Source organism: Hemitrygon akajei, chromosome 12 (genome assembly GCF_048418815.1).
Source record: "Hemitrygon akajei chromosome 12, sHemAka1.3, whole genome shotgun sequence".
In the NCBI taxonomy this organism is placed as follows: Eukaryota; Metazoa; Chordata; class Chondrichthyes; order Myliobatiformes; family Dasyatidae; genus Hemitrygon; species Hemitrygon akajei.
This window is the reverse complement of record NC_133135.1, coordinates 32,155,195-32,177,941: the sequence shown is the minus strand read 5'-3', so window position 1 is coordinate 32,177,941 and position 22,747 is coordinate 32,155,195. Positions and strand designations below refer to the sequence as shown.

Sequence of the window (22,747 nt, the reverse complement as noted above, 5' to 3'; positions counted from 1 at the left end):
AAAAACACTTGCAACATAGCATCATACAAGCAGGATTCACAAGAAAAATATAAATTAAGCATAATTTATACAGAAATGTTACATAAAGAATATAAATTAAGCATAAATTAATTTTAAAAATTAAGCAAAGACTCAGTGGTCTCTTTATATGGGATTACAAAGAACAGAAGACATAGAATCAGGGCACAGGACCCAGCCATCTGAGCTAATGTCTGTGTTCCATTCAACTGTCCTTCCCGATTTCCTTATCCAAGACAATTAGCAGAGCCCTCTATCCACCTCTCTCTCAAGAACACATCCAGGTTCCCCTTTAATACAAAAAAACTTGTGAATGGGAATTCCTCATTCTTCTTGAGAAGTGTCTTAGGTATTTCCCTGGCGTCTATCTTATATCAGAGCCTCTAGTTTTGTTGTTCCCCACAAATGGAAACATTCTCTCTGCATCCACTCTATGAGAGGCCTTCTTCATTTTACCTGTCAATCTTCTTTTCTCAAGAGGAAAGAACCCCGACTGTTGATCCCTTGCTGATATGTCGACCTTGAGATTTTGGGTATCATTTTTGTACATCTACTCTGCAATGTCTCTATTTCCTTTTTAAAACAAGGCCACCCAAACTGCATGCCGCGTGTGATCTATTCATGGTTTAATGTAGATCTAGTAATTTCCTTCCTTACTTTTCATTGTCCCACGATGTTATGCCGACCTTTCAACCTACTCCAAGATGAACTAAACTCTCATTGACATATTTATGCCCCTGTTAAGCTCCTCTCTCCTCATCCTCAAATGCATCCATAACTTACAAGTTATAATGTCCTCCCAGGTTCTTCAAAATTACTAAACATGACATTAGTTTTGCTATAATTGTGGAACAGAAGCATGCAGCCCTACCACCAATGTTTCCTCGAAGTAAAGATTTAATCTAGCAAAATTAGGATTCATGTAAACAAAAATTATGTACAAGGTTTTACAACTATTAATTCTGTAGTAATATCGGGACAGTTGTGCTAATACTGAACTTCACAGACTAAATTGAGATAACAGAATGGTAGCATTTTATGACACAAAAGGAGGCCTTTAAGCCCATTGAAATTATATCAAATTGATCTTTTACAACTTCTGATTGGAAGATCTCCAAGTCCTATATTTGTCTTAAATGGATAAGCTAAATATTTACTCACCCATCTCAAATTTTTTCCACACAACACATCTTTTCTAGTAAGATTTGATGAGAAATAAACATTGTCTAATACTCTGGCTTTCTTCAAAACTACACTTCGTATCTTTTAGGACCAACCATGAAAGCAGATAGAATATCCACTTAGCAATTTAATGAAATGAAACCACCCCAGCAGTCCAATCTCACTACTGCATGCTGTTGCCAGATTGTGTGCACTGGAGTGAGCCTTGAACCCAAAAATCTTCTACTTGCTTTTGCTAAATCTTGTGTTACACTCATGAATGTGGTGAGAATGGCTTCTCCATTCAGAGAATGAAGAAGTCAGGAAGGAGAAGGTAACTGGAGGTAAATATAAAGAGATGCAGTCACCAAAATCCACACTGGCAAGGATGATTTAATTTTACTGTCTAAGTCTATGCTTTTCAATTGCATGCAAATTTCCCTTATTTCATGTTACTGTCTGTGACGTAAGAAGCAGGGATATTATACATGGTTATTTTTCGCAAGCAGTGAGTTTCAGTATTAAAATGAACTTAAATGGCAATTGACGGAATATTAAATCATAAGTTAATTAATTTAAGACTTCTTTGCAGCCCTGATCATAAGGGGAAAATAGATTGAAATGCCTTCTGGAATAATATTACAATGGGGATAAATTACACTGATAGTTAGCCGGCAGTTCGGTGAAGAACACACATACAGCTGGCTATAGCTGATAGGTCAGCGTGTTCCTGACATCCACAACTGCGTGCTGAGACATGGAAGTCAGGACATCTGTTAATGCTTCTAATAACCTACCACGCCACATCTGAACTCAGTGCTTGCTAGTCCTGGGGCAGAGCTCAGTCATGCTGAGCTGATGCATCAGTACACCACTTCTAGTCCTTTGCACTCCAGAGTTCAAAACCAAAATATTATGATTTCTTAGCACACAGGCTTTGGAAAATAAACTGGGCTTATGGAGAAGTGCACTTCTATAACTATTTTAATTCTCGAGTTAAATATAATGTGCTTAATATTATGGGTAATCATTCAAGCTTATTTATCATGCAACTATTCACATGGAGAAGATGTCAACTTCCAGTCAGCACAAGGAGCAACTTTATTCATCATATACATTTACATGGATTAGGAACTTGCTGTAGTGCGTTGGCGCAATAAGCAACAAAAAACAACTTTCAACATTACAAGGAATCCCATAAAAATAAGTTAAAAGCATGGATATTGAATAAAATGTGCATAAATGCATAAATACTGGCATCTATTTACAATGCATCTTTCACTTAATTGCTAAATGGTATGGACAGTCAGATCAGGGAACCACCCCACAATATACAGAGTCCTTCTCCTGTATCTGCAGAATGTTCCATGCTGACCACTGTCTGATGGATATGTGGTCAAAGGTGTTGGTCTGGAAGAACTTTTCCATGAAGGACAGGTAGTATGGCAATGACTAGCTGATAGAATGCTGCATGGCAACAAGGCCACACCCATCTTTTGTAACATGGCAGACAGATAGACCCTTGATATGTAATGGCACGGTGCCGATGCATTTTGGTTCCACAAACAGCCTGACGCAGCCACGTACTCAGGATGAGGGCAACACTGGAACATTTTTGCCCACATCATTCACCAATTGAGTTGCTCCACCTTGGATCCCCAGATGAACTGGAAATCAGCTAGGGTGATTTCCAAGCTGGAGGAGTAGGGTACTGACCCTACTTGGGCCAAGTACAGCTGCCCTGAGAACACCACACACACAATGACCAGGTTTTCTCAGTTATTGAAATGAAACGTTCCAATTTCTGTTTTACCTTCCCCATCCAATTCCTGTTATGTGCTTCGGTCCCTCTGAACCAGATCCACAGAAACTTCAGGTACTTGGACCTTATGGTGAAGGAGATGCTGGAAGGTCAAGCCTGTTGCTAGAGCATGGCCTCAGTGTTCACGTGGTTAACTCTAGACCATGCGGCCAATTCAAACTGGTCACATATGCTGAACAGTCTGCAAACTAACTTGCATGTCAATCTTCTGGACTACATTTTATTGTTTGTTCATTTGTTTATGGTAATATTACTTCATGTGTTGTGTGTGAATGATATGTTGTGCACCTTGGTCTGGAGGATTGTTGTATTTGGCAGTACACATGTATACAGTTGGACAATAAACCTGAATGTGAACTCAGATCTGAACAGATGATGATGTCGTTGTCCATGTACAGGGAGGTTTCCACCTGGATCCCTCTACTGCCTGGCAATGTCACCCCCCTCCCCCAGTCTTATATTTTCATCCTTTCTGATGGCTTTGACAAATGGGTTCATACAGCACACAAACTAAACGGAAGTGAGTGGACAACCCTGCCCAAATCTAAACCTGATGGGAAAGCCGTCTGTTTCCCTCCCACTGGTTTGGACTGCACTACACGTGTTCATGTAGAGCAGTTAAATCCAATTTCTGATTTTCTCCCTAAAGCCCATTTTGGAGAGCATGCCCATCATGTATGTGGGTGGTCCTCTGTTGAAGGCTTTGTCCTGGCCCAAGCTGACCAGGCTAGCATCTACCCCTCTGCCCTGTACATAGGTGGCACATCTCTGAGCAGCATAGGGCCGTCAAAGGTCTTCCTGCCAGGTGCAGCAGGGGTTTGGTCTGGTGGGCACCTGTCCCAGAGCAGATATGATCCTGCTGGAGGTGGCCTTGGACAGGACTTTCAACAAGATGGGCCTCCAATTCCTGATGTCATCCCTGACTCTTTCTGCTAATTGATGAACATAATTATGTCCTTCCTCATGGAATCTGACGTGCTGTCAGCCAGAACCACAACACCATATTTGCATTGTTGATGTAGATTGGAGCATGTGCACTGCCCATCTTCCTTAAGTCAATGACCAGCTCATTTGTTTTGCTGAAACTAAGGGAAAAATTATTGTCATGCCACCTTGTAATTTGGCTCCCTAGTTCCTTCCGATGCTCTGACTCATTGTTGTGGGAGATTAGGCCCACGATGATGGTTTAAGATGTGTGACCATTTACTGGTAAATCATAAGGCAAGAGATTCAACTAAAAACATTACTTATAACATTTTTCATGAAGCAAATTGTGGTGAACTATCGCTGCAAACAGTGAGGAGTCAGGTGGAGGTGAAGCTGGTTCAGGGGAATAAGGCATGCTGGGACGTTACTGGACGCAACATGCTCGAGCCATAGAAAGAGACAAAGTTTGTATCACCACTGGAGATGGACTGAGTGGTTTGGAGAGGAGTCAATGTGGAAGAGTTTCGACGCCCGTCCACCTAACACGAGTGTGAGGTTGGATCGTTCCAACTGCCAAGCCTATTTAGTGAGATGGAGAATGGCTTCAGGCAAGGCGGTCGAGGTGTATCAGGACTCCTGGATCCGGGTCCTTGAACTTGGCACTACTTGTTCCTTGGACAATTTAAACACCAGCACAGTTAGACCAGATACCCAAGGGTGGGACTGATTTTGCTCTTTCTCACATATATGTTCATTCCTTTCACTGGAGTTCAAGGCTTGGCTTGGGCCTACTCCGGCTGCTGTAGGCTCAGTCTGTTTCAGGGTGCTGTTGGCTTGCTTCTACTGTTTGCATGGTGTGTGTCGGTTTTTTCCCTCTCTCCCTTTTTCTCTGCATAGTATTTTTGGTCTTTTTTTTAAATTGGGCTTCTTGCTTTGTGGCTTCCTGTAAGCAGACAAATTTCAAGGTGTATAACTCATACATTTCTGATAATAAGTGTTCTTCGAATCTTTGATATCATTTTCGATCTTGTAGCTGGAGTAGGAGCAGAACCTGGTCACACATTCATAAGAGAGAAGAGGAAAGGCTGAGGACAGAACTTTGTGAAGCACCAGCGTTTCGAATATTCATGTCAGAGGTATTGCTGCCGATCCTTACTGACTGTGGTCTGTTGGTTAGAGAGTCAAAGATCCAGTTGGAGAAGGAGATGTGGAGTCCCAGTCTAGTTTGAAGTTAACTCTGACTCCACATTATATGAATTTCTGAATTTAAACACCTTCCCACTGCAAAGCTTAGTACCTAATACACTAGGCAGTTTACACTCCTTCACTCGACATATATTTTGTGCTAATGTTGGGATTTCATCTGCTGCATGTAAGCAATATAGTACACACTGATATCCAACTTCTCTGTCCAAAGGTAAACCAAGGGATGGCAAAGATGAGCAGTGAAAAGGTAGGTTGGGTGATAATTCAATGCATGTGACTGTAAGACCAGGCAGAGTGAGACAAATGGGGGTAGGAAGAAGCTTGTTCTGTCAGTATACACTAGCTTGTGGATCAGATCACCCTCCTACCAATATTCTGACTGTGAACTACAGAGGACTGGCACAAATAGATGTCCAAGGACATTCTCCAATCAGCTTGTTATTTTAAAATTATTTACTTCTTTTATTTTCCGCCAGTTTGGAGATTACCACAGTACCAGCTTCAAGGTCAAATGCACAATCTCTTCTAGACATATTACAAATATTATAATCACAAGACAATATTGTTGGAATTTAAATAGGTTAAGATCAGTGAGCTGATACCGTCCATTTCAACCTCACACAAGAGCAACAGAACACAATGTGTTTTGCTTCCATTTACTATTACTGCCCGCAGTGATTTCTAAACTATTCTTTGAAGTTATCAGCACGATTTATTCTCGTTCGTAGCAAGTAAACTCATTACATATTGCAGTCAGTAAAATAAGTTGTATAGAATATTGCCTCCAGCCTGCAGACTTTTACAGAATTACGGCATTTTCTAATATATGTTATCTGCTGTAGCAGTTGTTTTAAATTTGATTCCCTTATGAAAAAAGGATGAAGTGCATTTGAAAAAAATCTGAGTTACTGCAGGTAACAGATACCACTGTTGTAGTGTGCACTGATAAAAGGAATGGATAAAGTTCTATGAAAGGTTCACTGCTCACATTAACTTATTTCTATTGGTGTCTGATCTATTGACTGTTCTTAGAAATTCATCCATCCAGTTGTGAAATGTAGACACAAGAGACTGCAGAAGCCGGAACCTGGAGCAAAGCTCGAGTTGCTGGAGGAGCTCAGTGGGGCAGACAGCATCTATAGAGGGAAATGGACAAGATGAGCCAGATGACAGTTGTTAAGCTGATACATCAACTGTCAACATCCCTCCACAGGCGCTGCATGAGCCCTTCCGGCATCTTGAGATCTGCTCCAGCCGCAAAACGTTACATGTCCTGTTAACAGCAGAGAGATCATAAAACATAAAATAGTACAGGCCCTTCAGTCTATGACGTTTTTCCAACATTTTAACCCTCTCCATGATCAATCTAATCCTTCCCTCCCACGTAACCCTCCATTTTCTTTCATCCATGTGCCTATCTAAGAGTCCTTTAAATGCCCCTAATGCATCAGTCTCCACCCAAATACCAGCAGTGCATGCCATGCACTTACCAGTCTATGTAAAAATCTACCTCTGACATCCCTTATTTTCTTTCAATCACTTTAAAATTATGTCCTCTCGTATTAGCTATTGCCACAATGAGAAAAAAAAGTCTCAGTCTGTCCATTCTATTTATGCCTCTTATGTTATATATACATCTCTATCAAATCCCTTCTCATTCTCCTTCACTCCAAAAAGAAAAATCCCTTGCTCACAACCTTTCCTCAAGACAGGTCCTCTACTCCAGGCAGCATCCTGGTAAATTTTCTCTGCACCCTCTCTAAAGCTTTCACATCCTTCCTATAATGAGGTGATCAGAACTGATCACGATGCTCCAGGTGCGGTCTGACCAGATCTTTATAAAGCTGCAATATGGCCTCGCATCTCTTGAACCCAATCCCCCAAATATCCAAGACCAGCACACCATACGCCTCTTTAACCACTCTATCAACTTGCATGGCAACTTTGAGGGATCAATGCACTTAGACCACAAGGTCCCTCTGTTCCTCCACACTGCTAAGAATCCTCCCATTAATTTTGTACTCTGCCATCAAGTACAACCTTCAAAAGGGTATCACTGTCATGATCTGGTCCTTTAACTACTCATTTCAGTTAATTTCCTTTTCCCCGTGTTCCACTGGGCTCCTTGATTAGGGCACCTGATCCTCATTCGAACCGGCAGCATAAAAACTCCGGCTTACATCTACTCGGGCCTGGTTCATCACCTCAGTAGTGTGGCTATGCTCCTTCCGAGTCACCAAGTATAAAGGACCTTCTTCCGAGCTGCCAAGAATAAGGGACTGTCTTCATGAGCCTCTCCGTGTCAAGATCTCTCCTGTTTGTTTTTGTCATCTTGTGTCTGGCTGAGTATTTCTGGCCGTTTGCCGCTGCTCCGAGCCGCAATACGAATTGTCTGTCATTGTTTGTTTTTGTCGTCTCATGTCCAGCTGAGTGTTGCCAGCCATTTTGCCGCTGCCCCGAGCTGGGACGCGAGTGGTCTGTCGTTGTTTTGTCGAGTCCGAGTCCCAGTCCAAGTCAAGGCTCCGTGTCCAGTCAAGGCTTCTGTGTCCAAGTCAAGTCCAAGTCCAACCTTCGTGTCCAAGTCATGTCCGAGTCCATCTCCGTGTCGAGTCTCCGTGCCCGTGTCCTGCACATGGGTCTGCCCCCCCCCAACGCTGCCTGATTGCAACAATCACTTCACACTTTTCCAGATTGAACTCCATCTGTCACTTCACAGCTCCGCTCTATCATCAATGGGATAGGTTATCCATAGATGTGTATGTGGTGGTGTAACACAAGCATCACCCAGAATCCTGACTCTCTCTTCCTAATCCAGTGTCATGGTTGCTCATCAACCTAGCTGAGACTTTATAAAGCACTGGTGAGACCTCACTTGGAGTATTGTGAGCAGTTTTGGGCCACTTACCTTAGAAAGGATGTGCTGACACTGGACAGGGTTTAAAGGAGTTTCACAAAAAATGATTGCAGGATTGAATGGCTTGTCATATGAGAAGCATTTGATGGCTCTGGGCCTGTATTCACAGGAATTCAGAAGAATGAGGGGTGACCTCATTGAAACCTGTCGAATAGTGAAAAGCCTTGATAGAGTGGATGTGGAGAGGATGTTTCCTACGGCGGGAGAGTCTAGGACCAGAGGACTGCCTCAGAATAGAGGAGCGTCCTTTTAGAACAGTGATGAGGAGGAATTTCTTTAGCCAGTGAGTGGTGAATCTGTGGATTACATTGCCACAGGCAGCTGTGGAGACCAAGTCTTTATGTATATTTAAAGCAGAGGTTGATAGATTCTTGACTGGTCAGGGCATGAAGGGAAACAAAAAGAAGGCAGGAGATCGGGATTGACAGGAAAATTGGATCAGCCATGACGAAATGCAGAGCAGACTCGGGCCAAATAGCCTAATTCTGTTCTTATATCTTTTGGTCTTATAGAACCTAAAACCTATCTCAGCCTCTTTAATGTCAGCTTGCTGCGTACATAGGAAAAGCAGTTGTGAGAGCACAGGAACTTGGAGAGGGAAACTGCATTTTAGAAGGTTGATTATGGAAGAAGAGGGTGGCAGATTGGAGAGAAAATGGCACTACACTGAGGAAGAAGATTGGAGTGGGGAAAAAAGCATTGGAGGAAAGAATGATGCTATCAGAATCAGGTTTATTATCACCAGCATGTGACAGGAAATTTGTTAACTTAGCAGCAGCAGTTCAATGCAATACATAATCTAGCAGAGAGAGAAAAAAATAAAATAAAACATAATAAATGAACAAGTAAATCAATTACGTACATTGAATAGGTTTTTAAAAAATGTGCAAAAACAGAAATACCGTATATTAAAAAAAGTGAGGTAGTGTCCATAGCTTCAATGTCCATTTAGGAATCAGATGGCAGAGGGGAAGAAGCTGCTCCTGAATCGCTGAGTGTGTGCCTTCAGGCTTCTATATCTCCTACCTGATGGTAACAGTGAGAAAAGGGGATGCTCTTTCCTTCTGGAAAGGAAATTGGAAATAAAGACATGATGACAAGTCATTAAAGGAGGGCAAGGACAAAGGTCATAAGGAAGTTTGGACAAATTTGGTGGTGGTTGGAAAAAAGGAGATAGCAGTGGATAAAATAAGCCAGAAGGTGCATATTTTTTGGACCACACTCCCAACCAAGCATTGTACTCAGCCTCTATCTATTTACCCCCACTACACAGATCAGTGAAGAAGACTAAGAAAAGATACAGTCGAGGTATATAAAATTATACAAGGCCGAAAAAGAGTAAACTGTAATGGTCAATTTTCCTTAGCAGAAAGATCATCAAACAGGGAACACATATTGAAAGTTAAACAACACACACAAAATGCTGGTAGAACACAGCAGGCCAGGCAGCATCTATAGGAGAAGCACTGTCGACATTATTGTTGATTGAATTTCCAGCATCTGTGGATTTCCTCGTGTTTGCTCATATTGAAAGTTGTTGGCTGTTTAACCAGTCATTTATATACTGAATTGTGTGCAAGTCACCAAGTTGTTCTGCTTCCCCAGCGATCAACATCGTGTGATTCTCAGCATGAACAAATCAGTGATGCAATTGTCATTCAGTCCTTGGAAGATTTTAGTGCTAATAACAAATTTTATCTGGAGTATCTCCATGTCTTCACAAAGTCATACCCTATTGTTCATTCACTCCTATAGACCACACAACATGCACAGCAAAGTGGATCTTTGCTTGTACTGTATTTGGAAAGTTGTTAGCCAAGTAAACACTTTAAAATACTGGAGTTAAATAAGAATAAATCTCAATGTGCAAACCTAGTCTGTAACAAATTAAATCACATCATCTGAAGACTGCCTTCGGATTTAGAACAAAGAACAATACAGCACAGCAAAGTACAGGCCCTTCGGCCCAAAATGTTGTGCCAACCCTTAAACCCTGCCTCCCCTATAACCCCCACCTTAAATTCCTCCACATACCTGTCCAGTAGTCTCTTAAATTTCACTAGTGTATCTGCCTCCACCACTGACTCAGGCAGTGCATTCCACGCACCAACCACTCTCTGAGTAAAAAACCATCCTCTAATATCCCCCTTGAACTTCCCTCCCCTTACCTTAAAGCCATGTCCTCTTGTACTGAACAGTGGTGCCCTGGGGAAGAGGCGCTGGCTGCCCACTCTATCTATTCCTCTTAATATCTTGTATACTTCTATCATGTCTCCTCTCATCCTCCTTCTCTCCAGAGAGTAAAGCCCTCGCTTCCTTAATCTCTGATCATAAGCATACTCTCTAAACCTGGCAGCATCCTGGTAAATCTCCTCTGTACCCTTTCCAATGCTTCCACATCCTTCCTATAGTGAGGCAAACAGAAATGGACACAGTACTCCAAGTGTGGCCTAAACAGAGTTTTACAGAGCTGCATCATTACCCTGCAACTCTTAAGCTCTATACCCCGACTTATGAAAGCTAAAACTCCATAAGCTTTCTTAACTACTCTATCTATCTGTGAGGCAACTTTCAGGCATCTGTGGACATACCCCCAGATCCCTCTGCTCCTCCACACTCCCAAGAATCCTGCCATTTACTTTGAACTCTTCCTTGTAGTTTGTCCTTCCAAAGTGTATCACCTCACATTTAGTCTATGAGCATTCCAATCACCAGTATGGTTTTATTCAAAGCAGTGTCCAATAGGTAAAATATCCATTTTCATTTTATAAAGTTAGGATTTGTGTAGACAATAACAATTTATATCTGAGAAAATAAAACGTAAACTTGTTTCACCTCTCATCGTATGCTTACTTTACTTCCCAAGATTGCCTGAAACTGCAGATTTGTGAAACAGCTCAGCCTTTCACGAACATCAGCCTCCCCTCAGTGGAGTCTGTCCACACTTATCGCCTCGACTGAGCAGCCAACAGAATCAAAGACCCCACCTACCCCAGGCATTCTCTCGTCTCCTTCCACCCACTGGGTGGAAAATACAAAAGCCTGCAAGCACATAACACCAGCCTCAAAGAGAGTTTCCATTCCACTGTTGTAAGTCTATTGAACAGCCCCTAGTACAATAATATGAATTCTTGACATCACGTTCTTCCTCGTTATGGCCTTGTACCCTAGTGTCTGCACTGCACTTTCTCTGTGACGTTATTGTACAGTCTGTTATTGACTACCTCCACACATTGTTGCAAGGATGGCATGCCAAACAAAGATGGTCACTGTACCTCAGTACACATGACAGAAATAAACCAATTCACCAATTTGCCTTTCAGCACAAATTAAGTTGGATGATTAGATTAAGTCCAGAAGTATTTAATTTCTGGAGAAGAAAAGCAAGAGAAATATTTACATGACAGAAGCCGTGAGTCAGTAGCTGGGATAAAAACATCAGTACGAGATGAAATAAAGTGGCAGAAATGCAGAGAGAAACTTTTAACTTTTGCAGAAGAGGACCAGGTAATAAAAACAAAGAGAAAAGCGGGTGATTACATTGGGTCTGAACTGTGAAGAATTAGCAGATTCTCACGCAACAGGCAATTAAGACCCAAAACAACTGAAGAAGAAGAGCTAAAGAAGGGCCAGGTCATCTGGACTCGGGTCATCTAGATGTTCCTTCAAGGAAAATAGTCAATTTGTACCATTATAGAAGTTCCCCAATTTATTACAACTTGCAGGGGAAAATGAGTAAATCTGATCAGATTCAAGAGACCGATTTCATTTAATTCCATGGTAAATTCAGAATTTTGAATCATCTACAAAATTACATTTGTCACTTTCAGTCACATAAACAATTTGTTTCAAATTTCTGTGACACAGTCACTAATGTTGGCTGACATGGCTTCATAAATCTACTTAAGAGAGGATATCTTCAGAGATGTCATACAGTAATGGAATAAGGCACTCAAAATGAATTCTGCCAGGTTCCATTACTAGCACGCTATCACTTACAGAATCATACCAGCAAGTGCATGCAATAAAAACTAAATTCTCTCTCAGGATGAATGGCATTTTGTTTTTAAGTTCTATTCTTTCAGGAAAGTAATAAGAAAGATACGCATTAACATAACACCTTTCACAACCGCAGGATATCAGAAAGCATTTTTAGCACCATGTTTTGACATTAAAGTAGCTGTTTCGGGTCCAAGCACTCTGATCTGGGCACAATCGCCTTCATGTGGTTGACATTTCTCCAGCATCACTTACGCATGTGATGAAGTCATCTGTGTGAGCAATGCTCATCACTGACGGGCACTGGTGCAGCAAGATGAAACTTGGGAGCTTTATTCTTAACTCCCAATAGAACAAGGAGTGAACTGCGACAGCAAAAAGGTTCCCATTGAGATATTGGTGCACAGTTGTCTACAACTAGTTGCCTGACCATTCAACGCTTTGCATTTTTCAAACATTGTCGCTGGGTCTCGTAGTACACAGAGAGAAACAAATGCATACCCCAAGTGTCCTGCAGTGGCTTGGGTACCACTCATAGTATAAGACGCCACCTGTGCCAACAATTATATTGAACAGAAGACTCATGTTACCCATCTCATACTGTTTTTCTCACCTCTGTAAATACCCTTAATGTCTCTGCACTGTGGGAGCCATGCAGAGGGTTTTTAAGACTGATGCCTGTGTCCTAGGGGGGGATCCTATTTGCTGGCTTCCCAAATAGGGATTCACATCAGGTAACTGTAAAATCAAATTTGTATTTGAACATAGTCACTGTTGTAAATTAAGAACTACCATGAGATGATACAGATCACTGATACAAACAAGGGAAAATCTGCAGATGCTGGAGATCTGAGCAACACACACAAAATGCTGGAGGAACTCAGCAGCCCAGGCAGCATCTATGGAAAAGAGTACAGTCGACACTTCAGGCCAAAACCCTTCGACTGTACTCTTTTCCGAGAACACTGATATACCGGTAGTTCTTCCGACGTGTTTGATGCACACTAAATATCTTGGTCACAGTGGTCAAAGCCAGGGAGCAGAAAACCAAACACTCACTAGCCAGGGCAGTCACAGTCTAAGTGGGTGAAATACCTTTCCTAGTTTTGATGATGGGTTCCAATCAACAATGTTCTGAGGAATATTGCACTCCCCTGTTGTACAAGACAGTGCAGAAACCAGTACTGATTTGACATACAGGAGCCTGAAGACACACTCAACATTTTAGGAAAAGCTTCTTCCTCTTTGCCATCAGAGTTTTGAATGGACAATGAACCAACCCATGAAAGCTACCTCAGATTTTTACTCTTTTTTCCATTAATTGATTAAAATTTTTTAATATATCTAGTGACTTCCAGTTAATTAGGTCATTGGTTAATTGGGGCAGCTGCTTATTTGGGACAACTCTTAAAGAACAAAATTAATCAAGAAAATAGCCTGGTTTTCCTTCATTTATTTGGGACAGTATAACTGGGACATTTTAACTGGGCAGGAGACTGTTAATAGCAGTTTTTAGCTACTGACTGACACATAGCTTGTGTGGCTGTGAGACATTAGACTATGCTTAGAGCAAGTAGTTTTTAAAATGGTGTCAGTTGAGCGTGCTCGTTTTCAAAAAGCAGTGATTTTTGTCATGATAATTGGCAAGAAATAAGCAGTAAGACAATTAGAAACCGTGTTGCTCTGCAGTTGCAAGAATTCAGGCTTGGAGATGTCAAAAACTGCTGGAAGAGAAAATCAAATGATTTCACTATATCAACAAGTTAGGACCCATGAAGAATATGAAGGCGTTGAGGATCATTTTGAACCTATAATGAAAATGAAGACTTGGAGGATGCAATCGTTGACGGAATTGTATGAAGGCAGTCCATTATCTGCACTAGGTATCTACGCTGATTTTGATCATTTACAGTTAATCAAATGAACGTGCCAGTGCTTCTGGCTGAATTCCATCAACTAACACAGTTTTATAGTTATGTATTAGTATTGATAGTGTTCTAATTTGTTCTGTATTTCATTTAATTGCATAATTTGTTATTCAGTTAAAATGGTAGTTTGTCTTTTTTGTACTTTGTTAACTACTTCCATGAAACTTCAGTTAATTGGGCCAAAATGTACTGGTCCTGATGTGTCCCAATTAGCTCGAATCCACTCTATGAATTGATGGTACTTTTTAGGTATTGCACTGCAATGCTGCCAGAAAACAACAAAATTCATCCTATATGTCAGTGATACTAAATCCGATTTATTTTCTGATTCTGATTTTCTTACATTTAACCTATTCCATAGCTGTGTGGGACTCAGATGCTTAATTCTGCTGTGCTGGCATTTCTATGCTTCTCTCATCGACCTTGGCTGATACCCTACCGGATTTGTGTTTTAGAGTAGCTCCTAGCTGTGCGACATAAGCTTGTCAAAGGTCGATATTGAAAGATAAGTTTCACAGCAAAATAAATTCAGCCCCTTTCATCTCACCCACACAGCAGCAACTCCTTCCAAGTTAAAAAAAATCATGCTGCAGGAACAAGGGATGCTTTTCCCTCACAGATGCTGTTTCACCCCTTGAGTTGTTCCTGCAGCTCGTTTTGAGTTGAGACCCTGCATCAGGTTTCAATCCAAAGGACTGACAACTCCTTTGTTTAAGTAGATGCTACCTGACCCTTTCAGCTCCGTGTGATTTTATTTTGCTTCAGATTCCAGCAGCTGCAGACCCGTGTTCCCCATTCTAATGAGCAGTCTGGTTGCAGAGCTCTGCGTACAGTTTTGTTTTTACGCAGAAAGGGTTAAAACAATCTGCTGGAAACAGAGAGGTGATTAGCAAGCCTGGCAGGGGTGGAGGATTTGCATTTTTCCCCGCTGATCTGATTTCGGTTTTGATCTAAGCATTAAATATGGAAGCAACAAAGCCAATTCAGTATGAGGCCCAGTTCTGCCTAAGAAACAAATTCACAGAATGCTTTGAATTTTCTGTGAATCGCAGATAAAGTTTCCATATAACCTAAAGAATGTTCAACTAGGATTCTAATATATTAATCTCATTCCACAAATAAATATTGTTCTTCATGACTCATGAGCGGTTACTGTCTGTTAAAACTGCGCAACATGTCGGAGAGGCCACACTTGGAGTAGTATGTTCAGTTCTAATCAGCCTGTTACACAGGAAGCATGAGATTAAACTGGAAAGAGTGAAGAAAAAGATATGGCTAAGTCTCAAGAGACTGAGAAAGGTTGTACTCTGTAGAGCATATACTCAGTGGCCAATATATTAGGTCCCTTTTGTACCTAATAAAGTGGCCACTGAGTGTATGTTTGTGGTTTTCTGCTGCTGTAGCCCATCCACTTCAAGGTTGGGTGTGTTGTGCATCCAGAGATGCTCTTCTGCAAACCACTGCGTGCTTATTTGAGTTATTGTCACCTTCCTGTCAGCCTGAACGAGTCTGACCATTCTTCATTAACAAGGCATTTTTGCCCACAGAACTGCCGCTCAATGGAGTTTTTTTTTTGATTTTTTGCACGATTCTCTGTGAACTCTACAATTTATTGTGTGTGAAAATCCCAGGAGGTCAGCAGTTTTTGAGAGACACAAACCACCCCACTGGATACCAACAATCATTCCACAGTCAGTCACTTAGATCATATTTATTCCCTTTCTGATGTATGGCAAGAACAACAACTGAACCTCTTGAACATGCCTGCATGGTTTTATGCATTGAGTTGCTGCCACATCAGTCGCTGTTCAGATTTTTGCTTTAAAAAGCAGGTGTGCACATGTACCTAATAAAGTTGCCACTGAGTGTAGATGGCCGAGTTGTGATCTCAGAGCGGCACTTAAAATCATGAGGGATATAAATAGGATGAACAGTGCTTTTTCCCCCAGTGTCTGGGAATTGAAAACTAGGGGAAAGTTTTAATAATAATCTTTAGGTGAAAAGTTTAATAAGAACCTGGGGAATTTTCTTTTTTGGCTTACATATAGAGCCAGCTGCAGGTACATTAGATGCATTTTAGAAGTATATGGGCAGGTATATGGATGACAAGAATTTAGAGGGATATAGGCCAAGTGCTGCAAAAAGGGATTTGCCTAACTATACATCTTGGCTGGTAGGGACCAAAGGCTCTTTTTCTATGCAATAGAACTTTGTGACTGAACTCCAAGATGACTTTGCCATTGAGGAAGACATTATGGGTTAGGCTGCAAAGCAGTGCAGTAGGAAAGACGCACTACTATCTATCGTAGGCTTCATTGACACCTTCTCATCAGGTTGGAAACACTGAATGAGTGGAAACCTGTTGAGGACAATCACCTGGGTTCTGCACGTGTCTAAAGGCACAGAAGCCAAGCAAGTACAAGTTAGTTTGCTATTAGACTGAACCCCCCCCCCCCCCCTTTGGGGAATCTCTTGATTCCTTTGTCCCAAATCTTTGTTTTAAAGATAATTTACAGGACAATTTGTGAAGAGGCAACTAGCGGTATCTTTAAAGATTGCCGGTTCGCTTTCTCAAACTTAGGAGAAAGTGAGTTCTACTCACTTTACGCTCTCTATACGCTGCCCCCATTTCCACTTGGACAAAATCATTAAAGTTGCTACTTATGTGTAGCTCCTCAATTTAATCCCACATTTGTTTCAAGTGGATTGATATTCAAAACTGTGTGCAATATTCCAAAGTATCCCCATGAGTGAATTCAGAGACCAACTACACTATCTGTAAATGTATTTCGTGTGAAAGACAGTGCCTTGAGAAAGTATTCAGCCCCCACAACTATTTTCACATTTTACTGTCTCATTTTCTAATGTTAAAAAGTGTTGAAGTAGGATTTTTTGAGCTAATCTACAAAACATTGTGCATCATGTCAAATCAAAAGAAAAAATCCAAAACCTGTCAACAATTTACTAAAAACCAAAAACCAAAATTGTGAGGCTGAAAAGATACTCATCCCCTTTGTAATTACTACACTAACTTTCCTCAGTGGCAATATACCAACAAACCCTATTTGCTGATGTAGAAAATTGGAGAATCGCCTGTTTTCAATTAATTCATATGAATAGGCATACCCTCTGCCTGTACGGTAGATTTTCAACAGACCAAAGCAAAATGAAGGCAGAAGAGTATTCGAGGCAAGTCAGGGAAATGGTAATAGAGAAGCACAACCCTGGGAAGGGGTACAAGACCATCTCGAAGGCACTGAACATACCTCAGAGCTCAGTTCAGTTCATTGTGAAAAAGTGGAAACAATACGAAACCACAGTCACACTGCCAAGGTCAGGCCGCTCCTCTAGAGAAGAATGGCACTTGTAAGAGAGGCTTCTGTGATGCCTCTGCCAGAAAGTTTAAACTGGGGAGGAAGTTCATCTTTCAGCAGGGCAATGACCTGAAGCACACTGCCGGAGCAACCATCATTTAGCTTCAAATGAAGAAAATTTACAGTATGTCCTTGTGTGGCCTAGTCAGAGTCCTGAGCTTAACCCAATCAAAGCTCTCTGGCAAGCCCTCAGGATTGTTGTCTACCACTGCTCCAAAACTAACATGACACACACAGCTTGAGCAATTTTGCAACAAGGAATGGGCAAATCTTATTCCATCACATTGTGCAAAGCTAATAGAGTCTTATCCAAAAAGACTACTGGCCATAAAAGCTGCAAGATGTAGTTCAACTAAGTACAGCATAGATAGGGATGAATACCTTTGAAGCACTGACATTTCAGTTTATGAATTTGTAGATTTTCATACTTTACAATAGGCCTTATTCAATATGCTTTCCTCAAGGGAAAATCTTGCCCGAAAAATCTGTTGGAATTCTTTGAAGAAATAACAAGCAGGAAGGACAAAGGAGAGTTGGCTGATGTTGTGTACAGTACTTGGATTTTGACAAGGTGCCACACATGAGGCTGCTTAACAAGTTAAGAGTGCATGGTATTACAGAAAAGATACGAGCATGGATTAAACAGGAGCTGATTGGCAGGAGCAAAGAATGGGACTAAAGGGAGTTTTTACTGTATGTGAGTGACTTGGATGACGGAATTGATGGCTTTGTTGCAAAGTTTGGGGACTATATGAAGATAGGTGGAGGGGCAGGTAGTTTTGAGGAAGTAATTAGGCTACAGAAGGACAGACAGATTAGAAGTATGGGCAAAGTGACAGATGGAATACAGTGTCAGGACGTGGTCATGCACCTTGGTAAAAGAAATAAAAAGGTTGACTGTTCTGTAAACAGAGAGAAAATTCAAAAATCTAAGGTGCAAAGGGACTTGGGAATCCTTGTGCAGGATTCCCTAAAGGTTAATTTGAAGGTTGAAAAAGTGAGGAAGGCAAATACAATATTAGCATTCATTTCAAGAGGACTAGAATATGTATCTAATGTTGAGTCTTTATAAATCACTGGTGAGGCCTCACTTGGAATATTATGAGCAGTTTTGGGCCCCTTATCTTAGAAAGGATGTGCTGAAACTGGAGAAGATTCAAAACAGGTTCATAAAAATCATTCCAGAATTCAACAGCCTGTCATATGAAGAGTGTTTCATGGCTCTGGGCTTTTATTCACTGGAATTCAGAAGAATGAGGGATGATCTAATTGAAACCTATCAAATAGTGAAAGGCCTTGATAGAGTGGAGGTGGAAAGGATGTTTCCCATGGTGGGAGAGGCTAGGACCAGAGGACACAGCCTTAGAACAGAGAGGCGCTCTTTTAGAATGGAGATGAAGATGAATTTCTTTAGCCAGAGAGTGGTGAATCTGTGGAATTCGTTGCCACGGGCAGCTGTGGAGGCCAAGTCTTTATGTATATTTAAGGCAAAGGTTGATAGATTCTTGATTGGCCAAGGGATAAAAGGATATGGGGTGAAGGCAGAAGATTGAAGCTGAAAAGAAAAATGGATCAGCCATGATAAAATAGTACAGAAGAATCGATGGGCCAAAAGGCCTAATTTTGCTCCTATATCTTGTGGTCTAAAATCCCTGGTTGACATACTTACAAATGTGAACAAAGGGTCAGGGTCTGAATACTTTTACAAGTCACTGTACATGCCACTAATTTGTAGGAACCATTATGAATGTTGATTAACATGCGAGGGTTAAAAGTATCAGTACATCAGAAAAATTAAAAAAAATTCCCTAAGGCGGAAATCCACCAGTTTGGATGCTTCCTGTGTTGTAGACCACATCAGTACTGCAGTACTCAAAAAGACAATTAAACTATTTAAATTGGGCTGCTTAACAGAAGGCCAGCTGCGGCTTACTGGCACCATTCTCTACAGCTCACAGAAACTGCTCTGCTCTTTGCCGTTCAGAAGCTCTTAGCAAAAAAAAAAAATTCATCAACTATTGCAGAAAGCCTTCTATTCCAGATTCATTCAACAGCCAAATTAATGCTTGGACAAGCACTGTGCTTTGTGCATCACTAGTCTGAATCCTACTGCATCCAAATGATCTTCATTCACTATGTCTTCTTTGTGGTTTAGAGTGCTGGATGCACATCTAAAATCCTACCTGAAATTTGTTCGTCTGGGCAAATAGGGGCACAAGGTCCCTGATTTTCAACTTTTGCTTAATCGTTTCTCTGGAACGGAATTGCGTAAAAGCATTGCATCATTGCCCATTGGAATCAGGACAGAATTTGCAAGACTGTGTTCAAAGATAATTTTTTAAATGCAGCTACCAACCAAATCTTAGAAGAACATACATTTTTTAAAAATTCTAAACAGAAACACAGAGTTGTAAATTAGCTCAGCTATTTCAGTGACCTTTAAATATTTTACATTCAGTACTTAACTGATTCTACCAATATTAATTTAAAGCTTGTCACCACCTTTAATGTATACAAGTATTTGTTTTACTCTTAAAAGTCTTACCAACTCTGGTGGGGAAATTGTCCTCATCATTGATTAGGGTTTCAATCCAATCCATGAGCAAATTCATATACTGTGGAGCAGTCACTTTTGTAGGCCTCTTGTACTTGTGTTCATCCTGCCATCTGTATTCGTACTTCAGCCCTCCTGACATAATAGGACAGCTCCTTGCAGTGCAGTACTCACAAATGGTACCATAGATGAGGTTGATTCGATTGAAGAAGTCTACAGTGTTCACTGCAATCCAGTCATTGAGGTTTTCCCCAGCAGGAAGCTGGACTACAGTCTTGAGATCAACACCTGATTTCAGTGAGGCCTGAGCTTTCTTATACAACTCAAACCGTTGGGTTCCAGGCTCAAACTTTTTTCGAGGTCGAAATGTCCTGTCTTTATTGAAAACTTGCTTCAGACAAAGGGCCATCTTCAAAATGGTGCAAAATGTCAAAAGTGGAATGTTTCTCTCTTAAACACAATTCAACGCAGAAGCAATTTACTTTGTCTTGACAGTGCTGATGGGTAGATGTCAAAAGAGATCACTCAGTTCATTCCTCACAGCTTGATGTGGCAAACAAAATTTTCTGTCAAAAAAAAAATTGAAGTTATTTTTCTTCTGTCAATAAGCTAGTCTGAGTCAAGTTATCAGAGATCTATTTAAGCATAACTCTACTTTGCATTAAAGTTCCCATGACAAGTCCTCCCCAAGTCATGACAGGGTTCTCTTTCTGGGAAGGGGTTGTAACCTGAACTGTTTATAATTTGGAAAGGTATTCTGAACCAAGTTCCCACATGCCCGCAGAGGTGGGTTGTCCCATAGGAATCGAAAGTCTGTAAAGCAGCATAAATCTCATTTTGCTTTCTTAATAAGAAAACTGATATTAACAAGTTCATCCTGAGGGTATTTCAGGTAATTCATAATAAACTTTCAGAAGATATTCCTGTAGATGAGGCTTTAAAATGGTATTGATAATTTTAAAAAGGACCCCGCTGTTGTTTCAGTCGTAGATCATTCATTATGTGCCATGTCGTATGACATAGGTGATCATGGTCTTTCCATGACCATGACTGTTCTTGGTAAATCGTTCCACAGATGTGATTTTCCATTGCCTTCTTCTGAGCAGTGTCTTTACAAGATGGGTGACTCCAGCCCATTATCAATACTCTTCAGAGATTATCTGCCTGGTGCCAGTGGTTGTTTAAATAGGACTTGTGATATGCACCAGCTGGAAGTACAACAATCCACCACCTGCCCCCATGGCTTCATGTGACCCTGATCAGTGGGGGGGGGGGGGGTTAAGAAGGTGCTAATACTTTGCCCAAGGGTGACCTGCAGGCTAGTGGAAGAAGAACCTTACACCTCCTTTGGTAGAGACTTAGCTCCAGGTAGGATTAAAAAATGGACGTCAATGTGTTAACAAGAATACATTCTTGAGTCTAATGTCACAGACTTCCAGCTAACGACACGAATAGTCACCAGCAGCCCTGTGGCAGCTAGGAAATTCATCCCACCATTCTCTCAAATGCTTCATCACATGTATGGGTTGTACACAAGTCAGATGTTTGTAAGCTGGGGAAGACACATATTTATATACAGACGAACAACATTGAAATACAAAGCTGTAATAAAAGCAAACCTTACATGCATCCATCCTTTTCAGTAGTGCAATGAGTTACACATTTCTCTCCTAGTTTAGTTTAAAGATTTTTTTTCTGAACTTACTCTTTTTTTTGCTAATTATCTTATACTGATAACTACACTGATGTATTTTGGAGAACATTTTGGAGATAGTGATAATAATTCTACCTCCTTTACAACAGCATTGGAGAGAGATAGGAACAGACAAGTTAGAAAAGCATTTCATTGGAGTAAGGGGAATTATCAGGCTAACAGGCAGGAAATTGAAGGCTTAAATTGGAAACAGATGTTCTCAGGGAAAAGTACGGAAGAAATGTGGCAAATATTCAGGGGATATTTGTGTAGAGTTCTGTATAGGTACGTTCCAATGAGACAGGGAAGTTAGGGTAGGGTACAGGAACCGTGGTGTACAAAGGCTGTAATAAATCTAGTCAAGAAGAAAAGAAAAGCTTACAAAAGGTTCAGAGAGCTAGGTAATGTTAGAGATCTAGAAGATTATAAGGCTAATAGGAAGGAGCTTAAGAAGGAAATTAGGAGAGCCAGAAGGGGCCATGAGAAGGCCTTGGTGGGCAGAATTAAGGAAAACCCCAAGGCATTCTACAAGTATGTGAAGTGCAAGAGGATAAGACATGAAAGAATAGGACCTATCAAGTGTGACAGTGGGAAAGTGTGTATGGAACCAGAGGAAATAGCAGAGGTACTTAATGAACACTTTACTTCAGTATTCACTATGGAAAAGGATCTTAGTGATTGTAGTGATGACTTGCAGCAGACTGAAAACCTTGAGCATGTAGATATTAAGAAAGAGGATGTGCTGGAACTTTTGGAAAGCATCAAGTTGGATAAGTCGCTGGAACCGGATGAGATGTACCCCAGGCTACTGTGGGAGCTGAGGGAGATGATGGCTGAGCTTCTGACGGTGATCTTTGCAACATCAATGGGGATGGGAGATGTTCCGGAGGATTGGAGGGTTGTGGATGTTGTTCCTTTATTCAAGAAAGGAAGTACAGATAGCCCAGGAAATTATAGATCAGTGAATTAGTAAGTTGATTGAGAAGATCCTGAGAGGCAGGATTTATGAACATTTGGAGAGGAATAATGTGATTAGGAGTAGTCAGCATGGCTTTGTCAAGGGCAGGTCATGCTTTACGAGCCTGATTGAATTTTTTGAGGATGTGACTAAACACATTGATGAAGGAAGAGCCGTAGATGTAGTGTATATG

General features: G+C 41.0%; 1 protein-coding gene across 1 annotated transcript in view; it reads right to left on the bottom strand.

Moving 5' to 3' along the window:
- Window positions 1-22,747, bottom strand: part of LOC140736851 (MOB kinase activator 3C-like) — a 63,716-nt gene that overhangs the window by 28,043 nt on the left and 12,926 nt on the right. The window contains exon 2 of the mRNA XM_073062844.1: window positions 19,895-20,469. Within this exon, the coding sequence (XP_072918945.1) occupies window positions 19,895-20,312 (418 nt within the window). The 5' untranslated portion in view covers window positions 20,313-20,469. The remainder of the gene's footprint in view (window positions 1-19,894; window positions 20,470-22,747) is intronic.